Source organism: Tiliqua scincoides, chromosome 3 (assembly GCF_035046505.1).
Source record: "Tiliqua scincoides isolate rTilSci1 chromosome 3, rTilSci1.hap2, whole genome shotgun sequence".
Classification (NCBI taxonomy): Eukaryota; Metazoa; Chordata; class Lepidosauria; order Squamata; family Scincidae; genus Tiliqua; species Tiliqua scincoides.
Window position 1 is genome coordinate 69729728 of NC_089823.1, and position 22072 is coordinate 69751799.

The 22072-nt window shown below is 42.6% G+C and overlaps 2 protein-coding genes and 1 pseudogene across 5 annotated transcripts in view; 2 read left to right on the forward strand and 1 right to left on the reverse strand.

The window, feature by feature from the left end:
* The window catches only part of SRPX (sushi repeat containing protein X-linked), a 52835-nt gene extending 46871 nt beyond the window's left edge, over positions 1-5964 (forward strand). For all 3 annotated transcript variants that reach the window (XM_066620874.1, XM_066620876.1, XM_066620875.1), the window contains 4 exons: positions 1068-1247; positions 2113-2246; positions 3055-3176; positions 5448-5964. In XM_066620874.1, the coding sequence (XP_066476971.1) occupies positions 1068-1247; positions 2113-2246; positions 3055-3176; positions 5448-5628 (617 nt within the window). In that variant the 3' untranslated portion in view covers positions 5629-5964. The remainder of the gene's footprint in view (positions 1-1067; positions 1248-2112; positions 2247-3054; positions 3177-5447) is intronic.
* Positions 5965-12870: 6906 nt separating this feature from the next.
* LOC136645054 (zinc finger MYM-type protein 5-like) lies at positions 12871-13823 on the forward strand (annotated as a pseudogene).
* A 4652-nt stretch (positions 13824-18475) lies between these two features.
* Positions 18476-22072, reverse strand: part of SYTL5 (synaptotagmin like 5) — a 47158-nt gene continuing 43561 nt past the window's right edge. For both annotated transcript variants that reach the window (XM_066621782.1, XM_066621780.1), the window contains 3 exons: positions 21091-21226; positions 19819-20027; positions 18476-18618 (listed from right to left, as the gene is read on the reverse strand). In XM_066621782.1, the coding sequence (XP_066477879.1) occupies positions 18476-18618; positions 19819-20027; positions 21091-21226 (488 nt within the window). The remainder of the gene's footprint in view (positions 18619-19818; positions 20028-21090; positions 21227-22072) is intronic.

Here is a 22072-nt window from a genome sequence, read left to right on the forward strand (position 1 = left end):
ATTATTTTCACTCCAGGGATAGATCATGTGATTATGTGCTATGCTGGCTACACACTCCCTAATGTGGTGAGTGTCCCCTACATGTTATTCAAACTTTCACTCTTTCTAACTCATGTGGCCAGAAGCTGTAGGTGTTACCAGAAGTTGTGGCAATTGTACTATTTCAGGTGACACACAAACTATGGATCACTCTAGATTAGTTAATCATAATGCATGTGAATGCTTTCTGCTGTGGGAATACAGTATTATTTTATCACATAGACCTTAAGCAACTCTGCCTCTGTTTGGTTTTGCCCAGCCAGCTCCTTTTTGGAGTTGGGAAACTGCATTCTGCAATTTCTGAAGACTGAGGTCCAAGAGGTGTCCAGGAAGGCACTAATGAATGGTTCTGCTTTTCTCATCTTAATTCTATCAAGGTATATGATAAAGGCACACCTCAAAGGTTGAGTGAAATGCCCTTTGATCTGGCGTTTGTGGAAGCATTGCTTTAAAAAATAACTTCCATACAGAACAGAATGCCTGACTGTAAGCATTCAAAATGAGTGGCAGATACACAAATAGAGTTAAGTATCTGCTTGCACCAAGTCCTGTGTGTCTGCTTTAGCAGTGGCAATGCAAACAATATCCTATACCATATCTGTCTACTCTCCTCTACATGCTCTTTAAACTCCAGCAAAAAAGATGCAGAAATCTGTGTCAACAATACTAGCTCCTGTGTGGATGTTAGACACAGCTCTTAGGGGACCTTTCTGCAGTGCTCTTCTGCTGTACGTACTATAAGTGCAGATTCTGAAGTCCAGCTGGAAGGGGCTGTGTAAGCACAGGGCTACAGTTAGTAGCATCCTTCTGGGTTTCAGATTAGGGTGCTGGGTCTGAATTCTGCCTTGCCAGTGCAGTGTAAGATCAGGGCTATTGGTCAGACATGCATTTTACAATAAATTGATATACTGTAAAAACAGAAGATGCAGATGTCTCTGAAGGATGACAGTTGAAAATGTAGGATTGTTTATAAATTAGTTGTATAGCAGGCTGAATTACTGGATGCTCCTGTCATTTTGTGTTTGAAGTGAGGCGCTGTGGAAAACTGAATGCTCCAGAAAATGGCTACATAAAATGTTCGGGTGATGGTGATAATTATGGTGCAACCTGTGAATTTTCCTGCATTGGTGGGTACGACCTTCAGGGAAGTCCAGCACGAGTTTGCCAGTACAATTTAGGCTGGTCAGGAACAGAGCCAACCTGCGCACGTACGTGAGTAATGAGTAATTTCTGTTAAAGGGCAGCATGTGAGGTAGGATTATGCATATTGTGTAGCTTTTGCTTAGTGCAAACACCCTGATTAGTCCATCCTGTTCATCACTTTAAAGGTCTTTGACTCACAGTGTGTCTGTGCAGAATTAAGTGGGTTACGTGTTAATGACTAGTGAGCTCAGATCTGTTGTTACTGCACTAAAGATGGCAAAAAAATATATATGTGAGCCAAATCTGCTGTTAGCCTTGACATTCCAGTTTCTCATTACATGCTGTTTTTCACTTCACCCATAGGGATTCAGTAGCCAGAGGTCACAGAAAGCTGTACAAATGTAATGGGGCTTTTCTACTTAAACACATTTTTTCCTCCCTGTTAAGTTGTTTAAAAGAAACTCTCTTAAATTTTTTTTTTTTTAAAAAAGGAGCTTGCAAAGCAGCACTAGGATGTGCTGGTTAAGATTTCTTCAGAAAGAAGATAAACAACTTTGTTGAAAACATGCAAGTCCCTGCACATGTCTGATAATCACTGGATTTTCTGCTGTATTAACTGGTTATCTGTAAAGCTCTAAGGCAGTAATCCTGTGCAGACTGGCTTGGAAGCCAGTCCAAAAGAAGTCAGATTTGGTTCTAAGTAAACATGCACAGGATGAAGTGGCATACGTATCTTCAGGAGTTTTTCATTTCTGTCGAGGACTGAACTACCATTTTTTGAAGCCTTAGCTTTTGCTGAGAACCACCCAACTCTTGATACTTCTGTCTGCTGTGTCCCCTTCTGATTTCCCTGGCTAAATCCAACTGATGGCTAATACTGTATGTTTAAAAATGCATCTTTTAGCTTGATTGTCGCATTTATAATTTCAGCCATGAATATTAATGTTGGTGTGAGGACTGCAGCGGCCCTCCTGGACCAGTTTTATGAGAAGCGGAGGCTGCTCATTATATCCACTCGTACTGCAGCCAGTTATTTCTACAGATTGCAGCTAGGAATGCTGCAGGTGAGACACAGCTCCTTGATATGCTTCAGATCCAAATCTGCAGCCATTCTGTTCCTTTTCCTTTCTTTTGTCCCTTACCCTTGTCCCTTATATGCATTACACATAATGCATATAAATCTGCTCCATATATCAACTACAGACAATTATTATGCTAACTGGTTATTCATTTTGGCTTCCTTCAAAAATGTATGAAAAATAAAGATTCCTGGGAACTTGTATAGAAGTAGTTGCTGGAGTCTCTGCTTTTAGCTGAGACGTGACTCATTATTTGCCATTTTGTTGTTGAGGGTCTCCAACCGGTTATCTGTATTCATAACAAAAGGAATCTTGCTGCAGTTACACCTTTTGAAGAAGAGGTGGAGAGAGCTACCGCACTTCAAGTCCCTTTCCTTACTCTTCATAGGCCAGAAACTTTCTATGTAAAAAATGAAAGCGGAGATTCTTATGTTGCTCCATTCTCTCCCAGTTACTAAATTTTGCACTTCTGTTGTGCAATCCATAGCATCAGTATAGCCCAGTGGAAGAGAAGCACATAGTAGTATTTTTGCTATATCACAGTGGTAATTGACTTTGAAAAGAAGAGACACATTGGCAAATTTTGTGGTAACCAGCTCTGGAAGAAAAAAATTACTATCTCCTTTCAACTTCCCCACCATATACACGCTTCTTTGCTTATTCTTATTCCTTATATGTCCCTCAGATTGAGGTTAAGATTTTATAATACTAATGATAAGCACAAGTTCTGTTATATGGTTGCAGTCCATTACAGTTTGACTTTTATCTCCGTTTCTTACCTTGATCATTTCAGCCAGCACAGTGTGGCTTAGATCTCCGACATGTTACTGTGATTGAGTTGGTTGGAGTCTTTCCAACATTATTGGGAAGAATAGGATTAAAACTGATGCCTCCGAACCTGGCTTTGCAACTCAGGTAAAATAAAGTGTTGAATATTTGGTTCTTTTCCCTGTATTTGTGCTGTGATGTCAACTGCACAACTTCAAAAATGCACAACTTCAAAAACGTTGTTCAACCAGAGATAATGTAAATAATTGATAGTTGCAGGGAATTGTACAGGAAGCGTGCATTCTACTGTTACAATGCAATTGTGATCTCTTGTATTGAGGCATAGAATCTGGTCCATATCTATTACTGTGTGGTGGTTCTAGCCACATAAAGAGCTGGTTTGCTGTAGGTGGTGCCAGTGGGGTGAGCCAATCGCTTCTTTCCTAGCAATTGTGGGAACTGGTTAAACTCCACTAGTCTCAGGTCTAGAGCTACCGAAGATGAGTCCTTAAGTTGCCACCATACGGTTGCCTACTTCCTTCCTAGAGCTCACAGGTACAGATATGAGGTTCCAGTGCTGCTACAAGGCCATAACTGAACCTACTGCACCAGTGCACATAGAAGCCCCACATTGACTTCACATACAAAGGGGACCAGTTACTCCTAGCACATCACTACAGCTGTTCTGCACAATGGCAGTTCAGCCTATCTGTCAAAGATAGGTCAATGTCTGGACTTCTTTATTTACGGGAGTGTGGTTGTCTTGACAGTCCTGAGTTGCCTGGGGAGCCCAGGTTTGGTGGCACTGAGAAGGGCTGCCACTGGATTCTGCGCACCCTGGGCTACCGTGGGAAGTGCCTCGGGAGAAGGGGATTTTCATCCCCTTCTCCCGGGTAAGGTAAGCAGCCCTGCAATGGGGCAACTCACTTTACTGCCAGCCAAAAGGTCGGCGGTAAGGTAAAGGCGCTCATGTAGGGCACAGAGCCCTTCACGAGTGCCTTGGATCCTGCGGAGCAGAGCTCCACAGACCCGCCTCCCTCCCTCCCCTCGGCACACCTCCAGCCCGCCCCCCTCCCAATGTCACGCCTCTGCTTCATGCCTCTCCCCGCCCCCGCCTACCGTGCCACAGCTCTGCACTCCATGAGACCACCAAGGCTCAGAAGATGGGCAACTGCAACAGCACCGGCCGGCCCCGGGCTAGCACGGTTGGGAGCCCGGCGGTGAGGTTCGCAAACGTGCCCTATGGCACATTTGCGACAGCCTGCAGTGGCATGGAGCCCAGGATTGGGCTCTAAACTGGCATGTTTGAAGAATAAGGAAGGAATGGAACTCTAAGCTGTGTCAGCCTTAGTTGTGGAGCACAGTTCAAGACAACAGTTGTATTTGAGCAGTGTAATAGAAACGTGCAAGATCCCTCAAGGAGACAGGATGTGGTGTCAACAGTGGCCCCTTGCTTGACAGGTCTGGAAAGCATGGGGTTAACACCAGGCTCTTGGATTTCAGTGAGTGTACTGCACAGCTGCAGCCACTTGGAGGCAATAAGGCTCTCAGTGATAAAAGCAGCACCTGGAGGAAGAAAAGGGGGTGGGTAGTAGGAGGAGGAAAGGTTGGAGGAAGGAAAGAGAGAGGACTGATGGTCATGACTAATGGACTGGCTAATGGACTAACTGGCAAACTGAATGGAGCCTGCTGAGTGGTGGAGAGCTGAGGGGGTGCTGCTATACATAGAAAAACTGCTGCTTTGAGAACTGGGAAGAGGGATCCTGCACCCCCACAGGAACCTACTTACTACCTTCCTGTTGGGGCTGGGGTTTGGTAGTAGTTTTGTATGCAGCTAGAGCTAGCTGTGTTTGAGCCAAGGGGATTAATTAGCTTAAAGGGGGCATAAGTTCTCTAGACCAAGTTTGGTCAAACGGGCAGTAAAAGGGAAGTATGGGAAGAGATACAGACAGAATTCCCAGCATATCATGTGCACTTACAGAACATAGAAACAGATATTAACATGCTCTCTATGTAAAAAGTAAACAATGGACAAAATCTTGCACAGCTTTATTTTCCTGGCTATTTTTATCCATGTAACTTGATAATCTGTGAGAGATAGTGTCTGCTTCTGTTGTAGCAGCTGTCACTTTGAATTTGTGACACTTGTATTTTCCATTGCGGCTAAAGAACACATATGGTCAGATTGTACATTTAGGCCTGGATGTCTTTGGAAACTAGTTTATAGCCTCCCATTACCTTTTCCACAGTTAAAGGGGAATGAGTGTTCCTTCTCGCACATTGGCAGATATGCTGTTGTGAGGTGCTTACTAAATCATAGTTGGAAGGAGCAGGGAAGACAAGTCATGAAATGTAGTATGTATTAGCAACTCCTTCCTCAAGGCTATTACAAACCTGATTTTATCTTTGATCTTCAAGGTTGCTGCTTCAAATCCCCCAGTATAACTTCAGCATGTTGGTGATTGATAAGCATGGTGTGGACAAGGAGCGTTATCCCTTCCCAGCAACCCCTGCTGAGGTCTTTGCTCTCATTGATGCTTTCCCTTTGAGAAAAGAAGAGATGAAACTGCAAGCAGAAGCTGGCCAGTCCTGTGCCTGATTCTGGATTTGTAGCTAGCCTTAATGTGCCAGTACCTTTCATTAAATTTCTTTCTGGTGCTACTCAAAGCATGGAATGATAGAAGTCACTGATGTACAGATCTTTTAGCATGTGTGTATGTGTGGTTTTTTTAGCCTTTTGTGGGAGCTTTGTTTCATTTACTATGAATGATGCCTCTTTTTAAAAAAATTCTTTCTTCTCCTTTGAAGGTATTTTATCTTTATAACAGTATTGAATTGTATGGTTGGGTTTCCAGGAATAGCTTTGAACATTGCCTCCAGTGTAAATTTTGTCTCTTTTTACAGAACTTTATTAATAAAGTATTGTTTTGCATAACTTGACAGTTTTTTTCCTTAATTCTACCAAATGGATCTTCAAGGTACCGTAGTAAGGGGCTGTCTTTGAGCCTCTTCCTTAGAAAGAAAGTAAAAAGAACTTCTTGCTTCCAATTATCAAACTTTCTTCATTCAGCACAATATCCACTGAGAAGAGAGAAGACAGCTGCATGGTTTGGTTTTCTTTTGGTGCCTGACTATGCTGCTTCACTGTGGACAGAGCCAAGCATTAGTAGATGCCACAGCCTGGCTCTTAGCTTAGAAAATTAGATACACAGAAGCATTTTCTTTAAAAAGATGATCAGGTGAGATAGAGAATTTTATGGGCAAAACTTTTGTATGTTGCAGTATTTTTCAGATGTAAAAAAAGTATTTTCTTGAAGTTAGACTCCTTCACGTATGCATTGCTTAATGTTTAGAAGAAGAAATGACATGTTCTGTTAAGGTCTGGTCCTTCCACCCAGCAGTTCCAAGTTCTTGTCCTTTTCTGATGAAAGGTTAATAACTGTGTATACCATTATATGGATATGAACACTACAGCCTGTTCAGTGTAGTGTGTAGAATATCATTTGCAAACAAATTTAAGGGCTAGGAGTGACAGTAGAACTACCTGTCCTCCAAGAAGGCATGAATTGAGCACTGACTCACAAGGAACCCACCCCAGTGTTTCTGTATGAGAGTAGTTTCTGTTTTTGAAGTATACTTTTTGCCTGCAGGGGTCAAAACATGTGCATCCATAAGAGTTGTCTCCCTGCTATCAGTAAACAACTAGAATGATATTTTCCCATTAAAACCCTTGGGAAAGGGATTAAAATTTAACATGGCTAAAGAATTTAATTACACAAAATAAGACTTTACTGTACCTACAAATGAGTTCAGTCAGCCTTTTTCCATCCACCGATCACAACGTACAAATACAGAAGAAAGTACAAGTAGCAAGCTTGAGTGGGAAAATATTCTGCCTGATATTTGTCATTGCTTAATATAATACAGTTTCTATCATTTGATACTGTTCATGGCCAGCATAAATGTTCCAAATGACTTAGTTGCAACAACAGGAATAAATACAATAGAAAGACATTTGCTCATTTAACAAATACAACAAAGCACTTGTGCTGTCTTTTTTAAAAAAAAACAACCTGCATTGTACAGGTTTTTGTATTCACTCAATGCTGACATCATTTGATGATTAACAGAATCAAATTCTGTGGGCTAGTAGTTGAAGCATGCAGTTAGAACACAGGCCTATGCACATTTTACTGTGCTGATTCCAAAATGGCATCAGTTTTGCCCTATCGCATCTAGTTTTGGAGATACTAATGAATGGCTCACTATGCTGTATCTCCAAAACCCCAAAACCCGACCCAAAACTGATATCATATTTTGGAATTGGCACCCCAAATTCATAAAAAACCTCCATAAATTTTGAAAACGTTTTTTCAGACCTGTGTAATTTATTGCCACAAACGAAATGTGCTCGTCAATTTCCAGTTCAGTGTGAGAAATTTCTCTCTTTGTGGTTTGAGACTTCCTCTCTTTACTACCAAATCTTGGATTCTTTGGTCACAATCCTACACACACTCGCCTGGCAGTAAGTCCTATTCAGCTCAATTAGACTTACTTCTAAGTATGCATGCCCAGGATTGTTCTGTTTGTCTATAGGCATTCTTTCCACATTGTGCCAGAGAACTTATTACATACAGTATGCCAATTACATGGTAGTGTCCCCATGGACAGACACAGCATGGGCAGATACAGCATGGTGCAAGCCCAGGGATGATGTCAACAGTTACAGAAGAAGCTGTCATAATCTTTACTTAATGCATACCTTTGTGGGAATCCAAAGGATCCGCCTTGCTTATATCTCATGGTGATAAAAATCAATAGATGTAGAGAACAAAAAGGAAAGTGTGTAACACCTGTTTAACAAACTGGGAAAGCTCACCATTAAGAATTTATAGTTGTATTGTTCTCTTCAGGCCTTAGACTTTTAAGAAAAAACAACAGCAGAAAGGAGAAAGATGGTACCTTGGCAGTTACTTAAAAGTACCTAAAAAGGTACCTAAAAAAAATTGGTGGTTCAATATATTGTATTTGGCCCATTTCTTATACCTGTTTTGTGAGCTGCTAGTGCAAAAAATATGCAGAGATGTGACAGCCATGCAAAGGAATGCTTTGAAAAAGCTACATATAATGTGGCTCTATGTATCCATCTCTAAATCACTGTTTAAGCAGCTAGGGTGAGAAGCCTTGTCAAGAATGGTTTAGCTCTCACAGTGAACAGAGACAAGGTTTTAACTTGGATGTTGATTGCTTTACGTACTACGCAGAGGGAGGACACACAATACATCATGACTCGAAGTCACAAGCAAAGTCAGAACAATTTTAAATAGAAAAGTCAACTATGCAAGAATCATGTTTGTTTGTCCCACATACTTGTTTTCAGAACTGATAAAGTATAAAGCAGGTTTCCACAGAACAAGTTGCTGCTATCAGTGAACATCAACTCACCATTTAATGCAATCCTTTTGGGTGGCTGCTTATTATTTTCACTAAGGCCATTTCATGGCAGGAAAGGGAACACATAGACCAAAAAAACAGTTGAAGCATGAAAATGGACAGAATGTGCCATCATACCGTTTCTGAATCAATCCTCTGCCTTATCCATGCACTAATACAGTACCCCACTAAGCCATTATGCCTTAAATGAGGTCTGATTCACATGCTATAATACGACTGCATTGTGTATTAAACAGAACATCCTCCTCAAAACATATTCATTGTCACAAAGGGCTTCTGTAGCTTGAGCTACCAAAGTGCAAAACAGAACCTATTACATAGAGCCATAATAGGCCTATATTTTGCTCCACAATAAATCCCTATTTCACAGCAAATGTGGATATAGTCCAGTCTGCATTCATGTAACAAAACACTTACTAGCATGTGAATATCACAAATTCACAAAGAGTACGACAGTGGATTGTATCCCAAGCCTTGTGCTCATGGAAGACATGCTGCCTAAAATCACCTTCCCCTACTGCAGCAGTTCTCAAACTCCCAGGGAGTTTGAGCCTCACTGTAAGTCCTTGCAGGGGAGGGGAGGGCAGCAATGCAACTGCCAGGATCATGTTGCTTTGGAGGGGCGCAAGGGCTTGCTGAGACCACAGCCTGCAGCAGCCTCCCGGAGGTGCAGGGAGCCCTGCACCAGCCTCCAAAACTGGAAGTGGGTCATGATCGTTATTTTGCCTGTCTCCACAAGTTGGAGAGCCCTGCAGAGGCTGGCGTGGGGCTCCCACGGCCCCTAGAGGCTGCGGTAAATCTTAGCAAGCCCCTACGCCCCCTCCAAAGCTACGCAATCCTGGTGATTGTGTCGTTGCCTCCCCCTCTCCCTGCCCCTTAAGGGCGCACAGGCCAGGGCTCCCTGGCTGGGGGTGTCGCGACGCCCCAGTTTGAGAACCACTGCCCTACTGGAGTGTAAAAGATTTTTGGTGGGGATGAGAGCTATGGTTCGAACTAAAACTAAACTAGAACTAAAAGCTAAGAACTACAACTCAACAAAATTTTTTGGTAAAGTTAAAAACTGAAAATAAAAACTGAGAAAAGTAGTACTAACAAAGTACTAAAAGCTTAAAAAGTAGTTTTAGTTTAAACCACAGCTCTCATCCCCAAAAAACTTTTATAGTCCACTTTGGAGACCAGCCGTGAAGGCCTTAGCATGTTTATCACCTTCCCCGCCTCCTCACTGAAGTTCCCGAAAAGTTGCTGTTGAGGGTCAGGAGATCCTCAGCATTGGAACTATTGTGTAGGGCTGCAGAAAAAGAGGGAAATAGCTAGAAGCCAGAACTATTTCTGAAATGTGTGCCTCTGCTTGTGGTTCCCTTTCACCCTCTGTGTATTTTCTCCCTTGCTCTGCAGTCCGCCCATGAAGTATGCCATGCTGTTGTCAAGGGTCCCCTGACCCTCAGCAGATTTTCAGGGAGCTCAGGTAGGGAGGAGGGTCTGGGGAAGGTAGTTTCTGGCAGCATCCCTTCCACAAGTGCAACAGTCTGGATGCAATTCAGTATTTGCCAACAGATTTGTGCATGTCCATTGCTTTCCTGGGATAATGGTTTTATTATCAATACCTGTATTTGTGTCTGGCGGCTTTTTCATGTTGCTAATCTTTTGGCAATTAAGCTTTATTACACCCAAATAAGCTTTTTCTTAAAAAAAACAACTTATTTTTGAAAAAGTGATACAACTAGATAATTATGAAGATGATCATCTATTCATAGCATAAAACAGTAAAAAATGTACCTGATTTATACTGTAGAGTTAATAGCAAGGTATAGCATGTTGGAGAGCACAGCTCTGGTTCTTTTCCTAGAGCAAGACTGCTCAGCTGTTGCCTCTGAAACTTTTTTCCAAAGGACTTTAGCCAAGGAGAAGTATTGGGCTCAACAGAAGGCAAACTCAGAAATTTGCCTAGGGGCACATGTTAATGATATATCCATTATCTTTCCCAAGGACCATCTCAGAGACAGTATGTTACATTAAGGCTATACTCCTATGCAATTTACCTGGGAGTAAGTCCTTGAAAACAGTGGGACTTATTTTTTAGGAAACTTGTATAAACTAACATTCTGATGTATCTTTTGCATTTATCTGGGACATTTTTCAAGTTAAATTTATATAAATTTGTATATTTCTTTTAAACTATTGCAACGCATTCCAAGAACTTGATTTTAAATGAGCTAGAACTTTAAATGAAATATAGTACATTTCATGTTGGGAATAAGTGACAAGAGAAGAAAAGACTCAAATGAAGAAACAATTCTTTGTTGCTGTGTATGGTCTTAGTGGGATGTGGCAGCAGGGATGTCATGGTGAGCTCTTGCACTTCAAAATGTATCACTATCCCCGTGGTTTACAGACTGACCACGATGATGAACATCCAGAATAGATGCAATATTATCTCCTGTAAGTCCACAATACTGGTTAAGAATCAGTTCTACTGATCCTATGATACAGTAGCTACACTACACCCAGATGTTATGCTTTAAGTGTGCTTTGAAAAGCAGTTATTCATCTCTTTGGGATTCTTAGTTTTAACTGAAACCAGTGGAGTTTACTATTTGCTTATGAAGAAGTTCTGACACCAGAAATTTATCGGGGACAATGTCTTTGCACACAGATTCCATCACTGTGCTAAGATTCAACCTGTGCAATTTCCAATTTTAAAAAATGGGTCACAAGTAGCAGGGCTGGGAAACGTCTTTGCCTAAGACAACAGCGCCCAACTTATCTTGATCACAGCACTCTTCCACAATGTCCTGATATGGCAGCATCGTGCCACACTCCCCTGAGATCTTGCGCAATCCTGGCCAGCCAGGATGGCAGCACCCAGGAGAGCCAGGAGAAAGGGGCCACACCAGGCCTTAGGGCACTGCAGAGTACAGTTTGGGAATCACTGGCCTAAGATCTTGGAAAGCTGTTGTCACTTGAAGTAGAAAGCACTGGGCTAAAAGGACTAGTGGTGAGTCAGCATATGACAGCTTTATCTGTTCATGAATAAATCCAAAACTCAAAGATGACAGTGCTGGCTTTTAAGAGGCTAACTTTAGCTTTAGATAGGAAAACAAAGGCTTGGTAGTTGAATCTGGCTAGAAGCACCAAGTCATATGGCCCTGGCCTACAAACGTTTTACCTGAAATTGATACAGGCTTGTGCCACTATGAAAATCAGAGGCGTCACTACCAAGGGGTAGGGGGGGCGGTCTGCCCCAGGTTCCAGCCCACAAGCAGTGTCCTGAGGGCACTGGTGTAGCTAGGGGGGATGCGGCGCACTAAGTTTTGCAGGGTGCCTCCCTGTGGCGTGCAAGCGGCTGCTCCCCCTCCCCTTGGGAGCCATTTGCCTCCATTCCCTCCCCCTGCCCACATGGCTCCAAAGGGGAGGGGAGAAGCTGCTTACACGCTGCAATGAGGCAAAACTGAGGTAAATGGCTCCCAAGGGAAGGGGGAGGAGCCGCTTGCACACTGCAGGGAGGCTCCCTGCAAAACTTAGTACACCACACCCCTCTAGCTATGCCAGTGCCTGAGGGGCCCGCAAGATGACAGGAGAACTGGGAGCCAGGATGCAACGTAGCTGCTTATAAGCCCAGGCTTAACCAGTCAAGAGTGGCCATGTGAGTGCCTCAGCAAGGAGCTCATCAGTCAGCACCAGCCCCAGATTTTGGAACAGGACCTAACACAGCCCCTTCTGAGCCCAGGAACAGGGGCTCTCTGAAAGCCTATTCCTCAGGCTCACGTGGTTGCTGGGGTACCTGCAAAGCAGGCATTGGGCATCAGCAAGAGAAGGAAGAGAGGAGGGAGCCTCCTGGCGCACAGCGGCAAGCACACGAGGTTGGGCTGTGGCTTCTCCTCGAGCAGCAACTGCAAGGAACAGCGTCTTCTACAAACAGGAAATTCAGAAGCCTCGACGAGCATTACTTTGTAATATTTCTTTCATGCTGTGTGTGTGTGTGAGAGAGAGAGAGAGAGAGAGAGAGTGAGAGTGAGAGTGAGAGAGATTTCATAAATGCCAACATGATTTCCTTCCCATTTCCTCCCCTGGGGTGGGGGGGCAGGTGCTACTTTTACTTCTGGTTGCTGTGTGTTGATGTGATGCACTTCTGGATGTATTTTGGGGGGTGCCTGGAAAGTCTCTTGTGTACCTGTAAATCTATGCTCCTGTGGTGTGTACATGGGTTGTCCTTCCGAGAGGTCTTTTTTTTAGATCTTTCTTACTGTGTTTTTGGATTTTTGTTCTAGAGTTGCTGGTTCCAATCCAGTGATCAAATTTGTGGTGGATTTGCAACATGAATAGAAAACAGCCCAGTGGTGTTCAACAAAGAAAAATTTAAAAAGCAAAATATGAGGCAATTAAAAGTATGTCAGGTTCAATCTTCAAGTATGTTAAGCCTTCAACATTGCATGTAGCAACTGAAAGTTCTGAAGACCTTATGCAAGCTGGACCATCAAGAGCACCTGTAGTGCAAACATCAGAAGATGCAGAAATCACTGGCCTAAAAGACAACAGTGAATCTGAATCACTATCTAGCGGAGAGCAAGACAGCGAACCTGAATCATCATCTAGAGGAGAGCAAGACTTTGAGCAACAGGAGACAATTTATTCAGATATTGCTGCCTGGCCAACACCAGTGCCAGATGACCTGAGAGTGATTCTGGTTAGGAGGAGAAGTGAGGCAATTCAGAACCGAGATGGGCCTTTCTCATCAGTACAGCAAGAAGGCCAAAGGAGCAAAGGAGAAATCTGACACCCGACTTCATCGTGGTTTTATAAATCTGCGGCAGATGGTGGAAAAATGCTGTGATCATGGATGATCTATTCCAAATCCACAAACTCCTTGTTTTGTTTCTGCTGTAAACTTTTTGCAGAGGATACAAAAGCTGGTGTATCCAAATTTATTACAGGTTTCAATTCTTGGTGGAAATTAAATCCTTGAGTTGCTGACCATGAGAATTTGGATACACACCTCTCCTGTTTAGGGAAACGGAGGGCTTTATTCACAGGTCTTGAAGTCCAGAAAACTATTGGTGCAATCCAGCAAGTGGAGATGCAGAAAGAGAGGCAAAAATTGAGAGACATTTTGCACTGTCTTTTAGACGTTGTTCTATTTTTGGCCAAACAAAATATTGCTTTCCATGGTCATAAAGACCATTCCATGGTCATGTCATCGGATGACGAAGGAAATTTTTTGGAACTGGTGAAATTACTGTTTATTATGACCCAGTTTTGAAGGAGCACTTTTTAAGAATTGTCACCAGGGCCAGGCCCTGGCAACACAGATGCCCTTGGGAGCAAGGGACTCCTCAGGAGTAAAGGACTCCTTGGAAGTAGGAAGTATATAAGTATGGTCTCCTCCACAGATAAGTATGGCCAGGACCCCACCTCCAGGCAGGTGGTCACCTCAGGTGTAGGACCTGAAGGCTCCCCAGCCTGAGAAGGATCACATGACCTGAAGGGGTGGGGCCTTTAAGGGCTCCTGCTGGATTCATAAGGAGCCCAGCAGCCAGAGGGGAGGGGGGCTCATGCTCTTGGAGGCGGGACACAACCTTACCACTTGCCTCCAAGGCTTGAGGCATTGGTCCGGGAAGGGCTGGAGCTTCCATCCAGGCCGAGGAGAGGAGTCACATCCTGGCAGCAGGGAGGCTGGGCCCACCTGGAGAGGCCCAGGGGCTGCCCCAGGACCTTGCTACCCAAACAAATCAACCGAGCACTGGTGACTACCGACATCCATCCACCAGTCACTGGCACCCCTTGCAGACCCTGAAAGACCACCAGTACCCTGGTTGGCAGCGCAGGGGCTCTTATTGAGATAAAACTCTTGGGTGTGGCCTTTACCCAGAGGAACCTTGTGGGAGCCAGTGCTTATGGACCCTTAAGGTAAAGGGCGATCTGGACTTTGGGGGAGAGGGATTAACAAACCCACCAGGCCCTATGGCGTAACGAGGGCCTGATGAATGTCAAGCAACTGACAAGAATAAACCATGTTAAGCAAAGCTGCCAACACTCGTGGTCTTTACCAAAACGGTAAGTCTACAGTTGCTCGGGTCCCCTTGAGATTGTCGGTAGAGCCCCTGGGGGGGAGAGCGGATCCCGCTATGGGGAGGCAAGAATCCGAAATGTTATTCGATCTCAAGGCAGATTGACGTCATACTTATCTCCACAAACACAGAACGAATTCATTCACCTTCTTGGAAGTCATGGCAAACAGAAAATAGCAGCAGATATTTAAAAAGTCAAATTCTTTCGAATTCTTTTCGACAGCACCCAGATGTTTCACACACAGAACAAATGTGTGAAATGATCAGGTTTGTCCATACTGAAGATGGTACAGTCACTGTTAAAGAATCATTCTTCGACTTTATTCCAATTTATGAGAAAACAGCTGCTGAACTCACAGAAATCTTGAAGCAACTGGAAAGTGATGGATTGGACATCAACCTGTGCTGTGGTCAGGGATATGATAACACTGCAACTATGGCTGGTATTCATGGTGGTGTTCAAGCAAAAATCAAAGAAATTAACCCCAAGGCTGTATTCGTTCCTTGTGCAAATCATTCTCTGAACCTTTATGGAGTTCATTCTTTTGGAACAGTTTCTTCAAGAGTGAATTTTTTTGGAATTTTGGAAACAATTTATTCCTTCTTTTCAGCCTCAACTCAGCAATGGCAACTGCTATGGAATGCAGGTATAACTGTGAAAAGATTGTCCAGAACAAGATGGAGTGCTCATTATGAAGAAGTGCATGCAGTAAAAATGAATTATGATCAGTTAATCTCAACCTTTGAAGCACTCTGCAAATCGAACTCCACTTTGGACACAAGAGCATCAGCTGAGAATTTGGTCCCTGCTGTGCGTGATTTGTCTTTCCTGGGTTTTCTCTGTTTCTGGTGTGAAATTTTAAACGAGCTAAATCAAACGCAAAAATACTTGCAGACAGCCGGAATCTTTCTTGAACAATGCACAGCGAAATTCAAAGCTTTAAAATAGTTCCTTGCAGAACAAGGTACACACATGGTTGAGAGGGCCGTTAACTATGCCACAACAACATGTAAGGAAATAGACATCGATATAGATAAGAGTCAGATCTCGAAAAAGAATGCTAGGTCAAATGGCAAAAGATGTTGGCCTGACATTGCATGAAGAAAGCAGAAGGGCACTGATGAATGTATTGATCATTTCCTTCAAGAACTGAACATGTGTTTTAAAGGAATGGAACCAATAATGGCAAACTTCTTCATCATTCAGTCGTTTTCTCTGATTTTTGAAGAAGAAAATCCTCAGAAGTTTGTACCAAATCTCATAGAAATGTACAACGAGTTTTCTGGAGAAGAGATTGTAATGGAAATCTTTTGACTGTGGAGACATTTGAAAGCTGCTCACGTTCATATCGATGTAACAAAGAAGTGGACAGCATTACAGTTTCTAGAATTTATAGTGAAATGGGATTTTTTGGAATCTCTGCCGAACTTTATCTGTAGGTTTGAAACTGTTCCTCACTATCTGTTGCATCTTGTGAAAGGAACTTTTCAAAATTAAAGTTAATAAAAACAGCTCTGAGATCAACCATGAGTGACGATAGACTGATAAATCTAGCTACACTATCTATCGAACATGAGTATGTGAGGAAGATAAGCTTTGAGGGAGTGACTGACAATTTTGCTGAGGCTAAGGCTCGAAGGAAGAAATTGTAATGTTCTGTTTCAGTAGTGTGACAGACCAATTGTAGCCTGCCTACAACTGTCTATAAAGGAAGTTTTTTCAAATGCCTCTCTGTAATTAAAAAGTAATAATCTATTACTTTTCATTTTTTGTGCTGTAATTTTTTATTATTGTGTTTTTTTTATTGTTTATGAATATATACACAATGTTACAAAGTTCTAATTGGAACATGGGACCTGGGTGGAGGGGTGGAATCGTGGAGAGGGAGACATGGGGGGCTAATTTTGGGGTGGTGGTGGAAAGTTTCCTATGTATGTGAAGTTCAATAAAACGAAAGTGTTCACTGTGTCTTCTGGCCATTTTTATTATTTATTTCATATGATTATTACTAAAAATAATTTTGTCATAAAAAGGGGGATGTCAAAAATTTATGGGCCCCAGGTATCAGATGACTTAGCTATGCCACTGATGAATCTGCCCCTCCAACATCCAGCCTAAAAGTGTGGTTCACTGCTACGTTGGCTATTTCAGGGGCAAAAGCTGGTGCAGCACCAGCAATTTGGTCCCACTGATGGCCTTCCATAGTATCCGAATTGCTGTCCAATGGCTATGAACTACCCTAGTGGCACTGAAGCCACAGAGTGTCCATAGGAAAGCAATCTCAAGTAGATGTGGGGATGAAGAGAAGAGTGTTCATTCTCACTGCAATTCATCAAACTAAGTTAGGGCCCAATTCTATCCAATTTTCCAGTGCTGGTGCTGCTGTGCCAATGGGGTATGAACTGCTTCCTGTGTTGGGAAGGCAGTCTCCTCAAGGTATGAGAACATTTGTTCTTTTACCTTGGGGCTGCATTGCGGCTGTATTGGTCCTGGAAAATTGAAAAGGATTGGGCCCTAAGTCAAGAAGATACAATTAACGCACCATTTGAATACTACAGGCAGTGTACTATCTCTAGTCACAAAGGAGGACCAGCGGGCACATGCCATTTCTGTCCCATAATGAAGGCAAAGCAGCATGGTGGATAGATCCTAGCAGAACTAGGATTATCCACCATTTCCTCTCTTGATTGGGCCAGAAGTTTCTGTGAAAAGTGGCAAGGTATGACCAGTGCTGCACCTTCCAATCCATGCTGAGCCTTAGCCTCCAGAGTAGCAATGTGTTTTTTCAAGGTCTAGATGGAAGGAAAATTCTATACCAAATAGTTGAAGGCCTGTGCAATCTATGGAAGAGGATGAGGTTGGTGACAGACATTATTTTTCAAATACATGAATGGATGTTTGGGGGTTGAGGAGAAAGGGTTCACAGTTTCTTACTTGCAAAAGGGAGGTAGATTTAGGTTAAATATTAGGAGAAGCAGCCTAACAATTAGTGCAGCTCAGCTATCTAGGAAAGTCATCAGTTTTCTTTCTTCTGAAGTGTTAAAAAAAATTGGACAAACACTAGTGCTTGTCTTAGCTCAGAAAGTAGATCTACTTTGTATCTTACAACCCCAATAATTAGAGAGAGAGAGAGAGAGAGAGAGAGAGAGAGAGAGAGAGAGATCATTTTCTTTGAGAAACTGTGTTAAGATCCTGGAAAGAATTAACTTAAGTCTCCGCATACTTGCAGAGGCACAAAATCATAACGGCAACCAGATTTTCTTTTGTCTGCTTGCTTGGCACCTTCTAATATACAGGTTTATATGAAGTACTGAAATACCAGGGGTGCATGTTGCTTTTATAGTTTATATGTCAGCAAAATCTGCTGGTCCCTAAAATCCCCAAATAGCGCTGGAGATCCTTGACTTGCTTATTACCAAACCCACCACAGGGAACCATTCAAGGAAATGAGAATGCAGATCTTGAAGGGAGGAGTAGATGGGAGTAATTATTTTTGCAGCTTGCCTGCAATCTAACACCCCCTTAGCTCATTGCAATGATTTGGCTAGTCTGAAATGGGTTTATTTTGAATTGGACTAATCAGCATCCTTTCAGGCTGTTTATTGATCGCTGTTTTTCTGTGACAACGCAAACAAATGTCAAAGTTCTCTTAAATTAATAGATGATGATATTGTGTTCTTTAAGACTCAGAACTCTAGAAGACTCCTGTCACTCAGCCAGGAAATCCAATCTTGAAGGTGGCTTCAGGTAAGTAAGGTAGAGCAAATGTAGGAAAGTGCTGAATGCATTTATAATCTATTTCAGGAGATTCAAAGTCTAACTTTCTTTTCCATGTGCAAACAGAAGGAGCTCCACTGACAACCAACAGTACATTGTAATCACACAAGCAATATACCGGGAGTCATTCTTAAGTAAACCGTCTCCTCTTAGAGTTTGCGTTTTCCCATGCTGGATCTCAGCATTAACACACCTTCCACAGAATCTCCAGGACTGTCAACCATCCTTTGCCAGAGAAGCTGCTCTGCTCCTTGTGAGTCCATCCAGTCTACTTCCTGGCCATTACTTAAACCTGGAAATTGCAAAACAGGATAAAGTCAGTGTAATTTGTTGCAGTCAAAAAAAGATACTGATTTTTTTTTAATTCAACCAAATATTTTCTGTCTTGTAGCCTGGGAAACTTATGCTTTTGCCTTCATTCAGAAAAAGTGGAGAGGCATTCCATCTATTTCAAAATGTAATCTAAATAACGCTTCAAGGAAAAGGAACCAAAAACCAAAAGATGTGAAAATGAGCTTTGAACAATTAACAAAATACATCACCTTAGCGTCACACTAAGAACTGGCATGGTCAACGTGTTTTCGTTTACCTTGGATTTATGATTTGACTCCTATTTCAACAGCAACAATACCTGAAGCACTTAACTAGAAATAATGTGAGGTCCCAAATGCCAACAGTCCTTGGAAACAGCTGACCTTTATAAAACACGGACTGAATTCCAGCAGCGTGGTGAGTTGTGAAATAAGACCTATAGATTTAGAAACTGTTTGAAAGCTAACACTAAAGGTTAAACATGGCTACTTTTCTTCATCAGAGAGTAACATGTTAAACAGAATGATTAACACAGTTATTTCTGGCCATAAAATGTGCGCATCTGATTTTTTCTTTTTAACATAAGACAGGGAGTTATAACTCTTGCTTATGAGACAGCAAAGGGAGAGGTGTGTAAGGAAGTGATGAACTTTCTGTGTTTGTACTTCTTGTTAATATGTAAAGGAGGAACTCGTACTCAAAGTTGGAGCTCACAAGTTCCTCCTTCACACATCATTCCAGAAGCATTTAGCAAGTAAGCGCAACTACACCCATGCTTTCTCTTCTCCTTGCAACCACATAGCAACAGATTAAGGCTTCACATAAGAATAACTAATAAAAACCCCACAAAGGATCTGAAGTGCACAGCTGGGAGTGGGGGAGGCTGAGAATTTCACACAATGAGTGGTGTGTATCTGTCAATACATTTCTGCACATTAAGATGCCACAAAGAATTCCAACAGCGGAAGGCAGGGGAGCCTTGAATAGGACCTTTATGGTATTTCCAGTTCTTTGTGGCTCACAAAACAAAGAGTTTTGGGCAGATCTCAGACTTAGTTCTCTAAACCAACAGAAAATGTAGTCATCTCCTCTTCTCTCGATGTCCTTTTGGTTTATGTTCTCACAGCTCCCCAATCACCAAGGAGAGACAAGGGACTTGGCACCCACTGCCTGCTCTTACCACTGCCAGTGTTCAGGCGAATGCCTCCCAGAAAGATATTGCTGGAAAGAGACTCTTTGTCCCAAACAGTGAGTTCTACGCAGACATTGTGTATATCTCTAGGATTCAAACCGCAAAAAGTGAAGGTGTGATTCCAGTGGGGATTCACACTCTTCTTTATAACAGGGGTTTTGTGTTTGGAGGCTTTCTTGCTGTCTGGGAGCAGGTATCTGAAAGAGAAAAAATAAAGTGGAACTAAACAAGAGAAGGAGCATTATGGCTTTGTTGGTGTGTCATAACTGTTCTAAATACAAAGAAAGGACCCAACATAGTTTCCTCCATCTGAACAAAGCCTGCTCTTTGCATACCATGCAGTCTAATGAGATAAGGCTACTACACTGCAGGAAAAGAAAATACTGCGATAATACGTCTTACTGACATTGAACCACTGAGCAGGCCAAAACTGAAACAAGTGAGCCACTAACACCACCATCCTATGCATGTCAACTCAGAAGTAAGCCCTGCTGAGTTCAGTGGGTCTTACTCTAAGCATGTATAAGATTTCCACCTAAGTCTTTAGTCCAATGGAGAGAAAAATACATATAGGGAGCTGAGTCTAAAATACAGTTGGTATCCAGGAAAGCTACAAAAGAGTTGGGAACTGAACCAAAGCATTCAGAGTCACATCAGTCACAGGTATCTTGATGTCAGTGAACTGCCAGCAAAATGTGTCCACTATAAGGGTGCTTTTTCCGAATTACAGTGGTACAGATACCCTAGCGTATATGATGTGGCATGCACATATTCTGTTCTGGACTACCTGTACCCAATACAAGACATTACAGGACAAGACACCCTTGGGTGTCCATGGATACTAATAAACAAGGACACAGTACGGAATTATGATCCCCAAGTCTGAAAAACTCTAATGGTGCAATCCTTATGCAGAAAAGCACAAGAGCAGGTCTGCTGCTCTCCCCAACAACTTTGCCTTTCCTTGCTTGTTATTCCTTATACTTGGAACTGTGTTTTGGGACACCTGCAGGATGCCTTCTTGAGTGCTTTGTTCAAATACCTCTTAAATCTCACTTTTTCCACAAAGCTTTTGACAACATGACAGACACCTCAATCCTATGAGTGCCTTCTAGAATATTTGAAAGAAGTAGGGATGAAGTGCAGGCACAAGATATATCTCTTGCTTTTCTCACAAAATAAAAGCACTTTGGAGGATCAAAATGCGACCAGGTAAATTGTTACCAAGAAAGCACAAGGAGAGAAGGAGGGACAAATTACCCTTTCACAAATGTGTCCGAAGAGCCTCCTGATTTGACTGCCATTAAGTTCTTGGCTTCTTTGATGACCACTTCTAATATGCCTCCTGACGGCAGTTGTGAGCTCGTCTTCTTTACTTTTTTAGAACTCTTCTTTCCTTTAATAAAAATTAATCAAGACAAAATACATAATGCAAGGTTGGTCTATACATCTTCCATTGTTTTAGATAACATCCTGCCATCCTGGATAAGAAAACCCCAAGAGCACTTAAGAATTCCTCGCTTTCATCCCTACCCATAAACTCCCAAGCCCAAGCCATACCTCACACTTCACCTAAACTAGCTATATAATCACCTATTTCAGGACAGCAACTGTACACCATCCAGCCCTGAAGGATTTCTTGCATCCAAATAATCTATTGCTCAGCAGTTCTCTCTCACAGACACCAAGGGAAAGCTCTACCCATTTCTCCACCTCCTTCAGCACATTAACCTAGTTCTTCTAAAAAAGGAACTATCCCTCTCCCCCCCACGTGCACAGATAAATATGATTTCATATGACTTTGTGTACTTTGGCTCAACGATCTCCGACACTCTTTCTCTCGATAATGAGCTAAACAGGCGCATCGGTAAAGCAGCTACCATGTTTTCCAGACTCACAAAGAGAGTCTGGTCCAACAAGAAGCTGACAGAACATACCAAGATCCAGGTCTACAGAGCTTGCGTCCTGAGTACACTTCTGTACTGCAGTGAGTCATGGACTCTCCGCTCACAACAGGAGAGGAAACTGAATGCTTTCCACATGCGCTGCCTCCGGCGCATCCTCGGCATCACCTGGCAGGACAAAGTTCCTAACAACACAGTCCTGGAACGTGCTGGAATCCCTAGCATGTATGCAATGCTGAAACAGAGACGCCTGCGTTGGCTTGGTCATGTCGTGAGAATGGATGATGGCCGGGATCCCAAAGGATCTCCTTTATGGAGAACTCGTGCAAGGAAAGCGC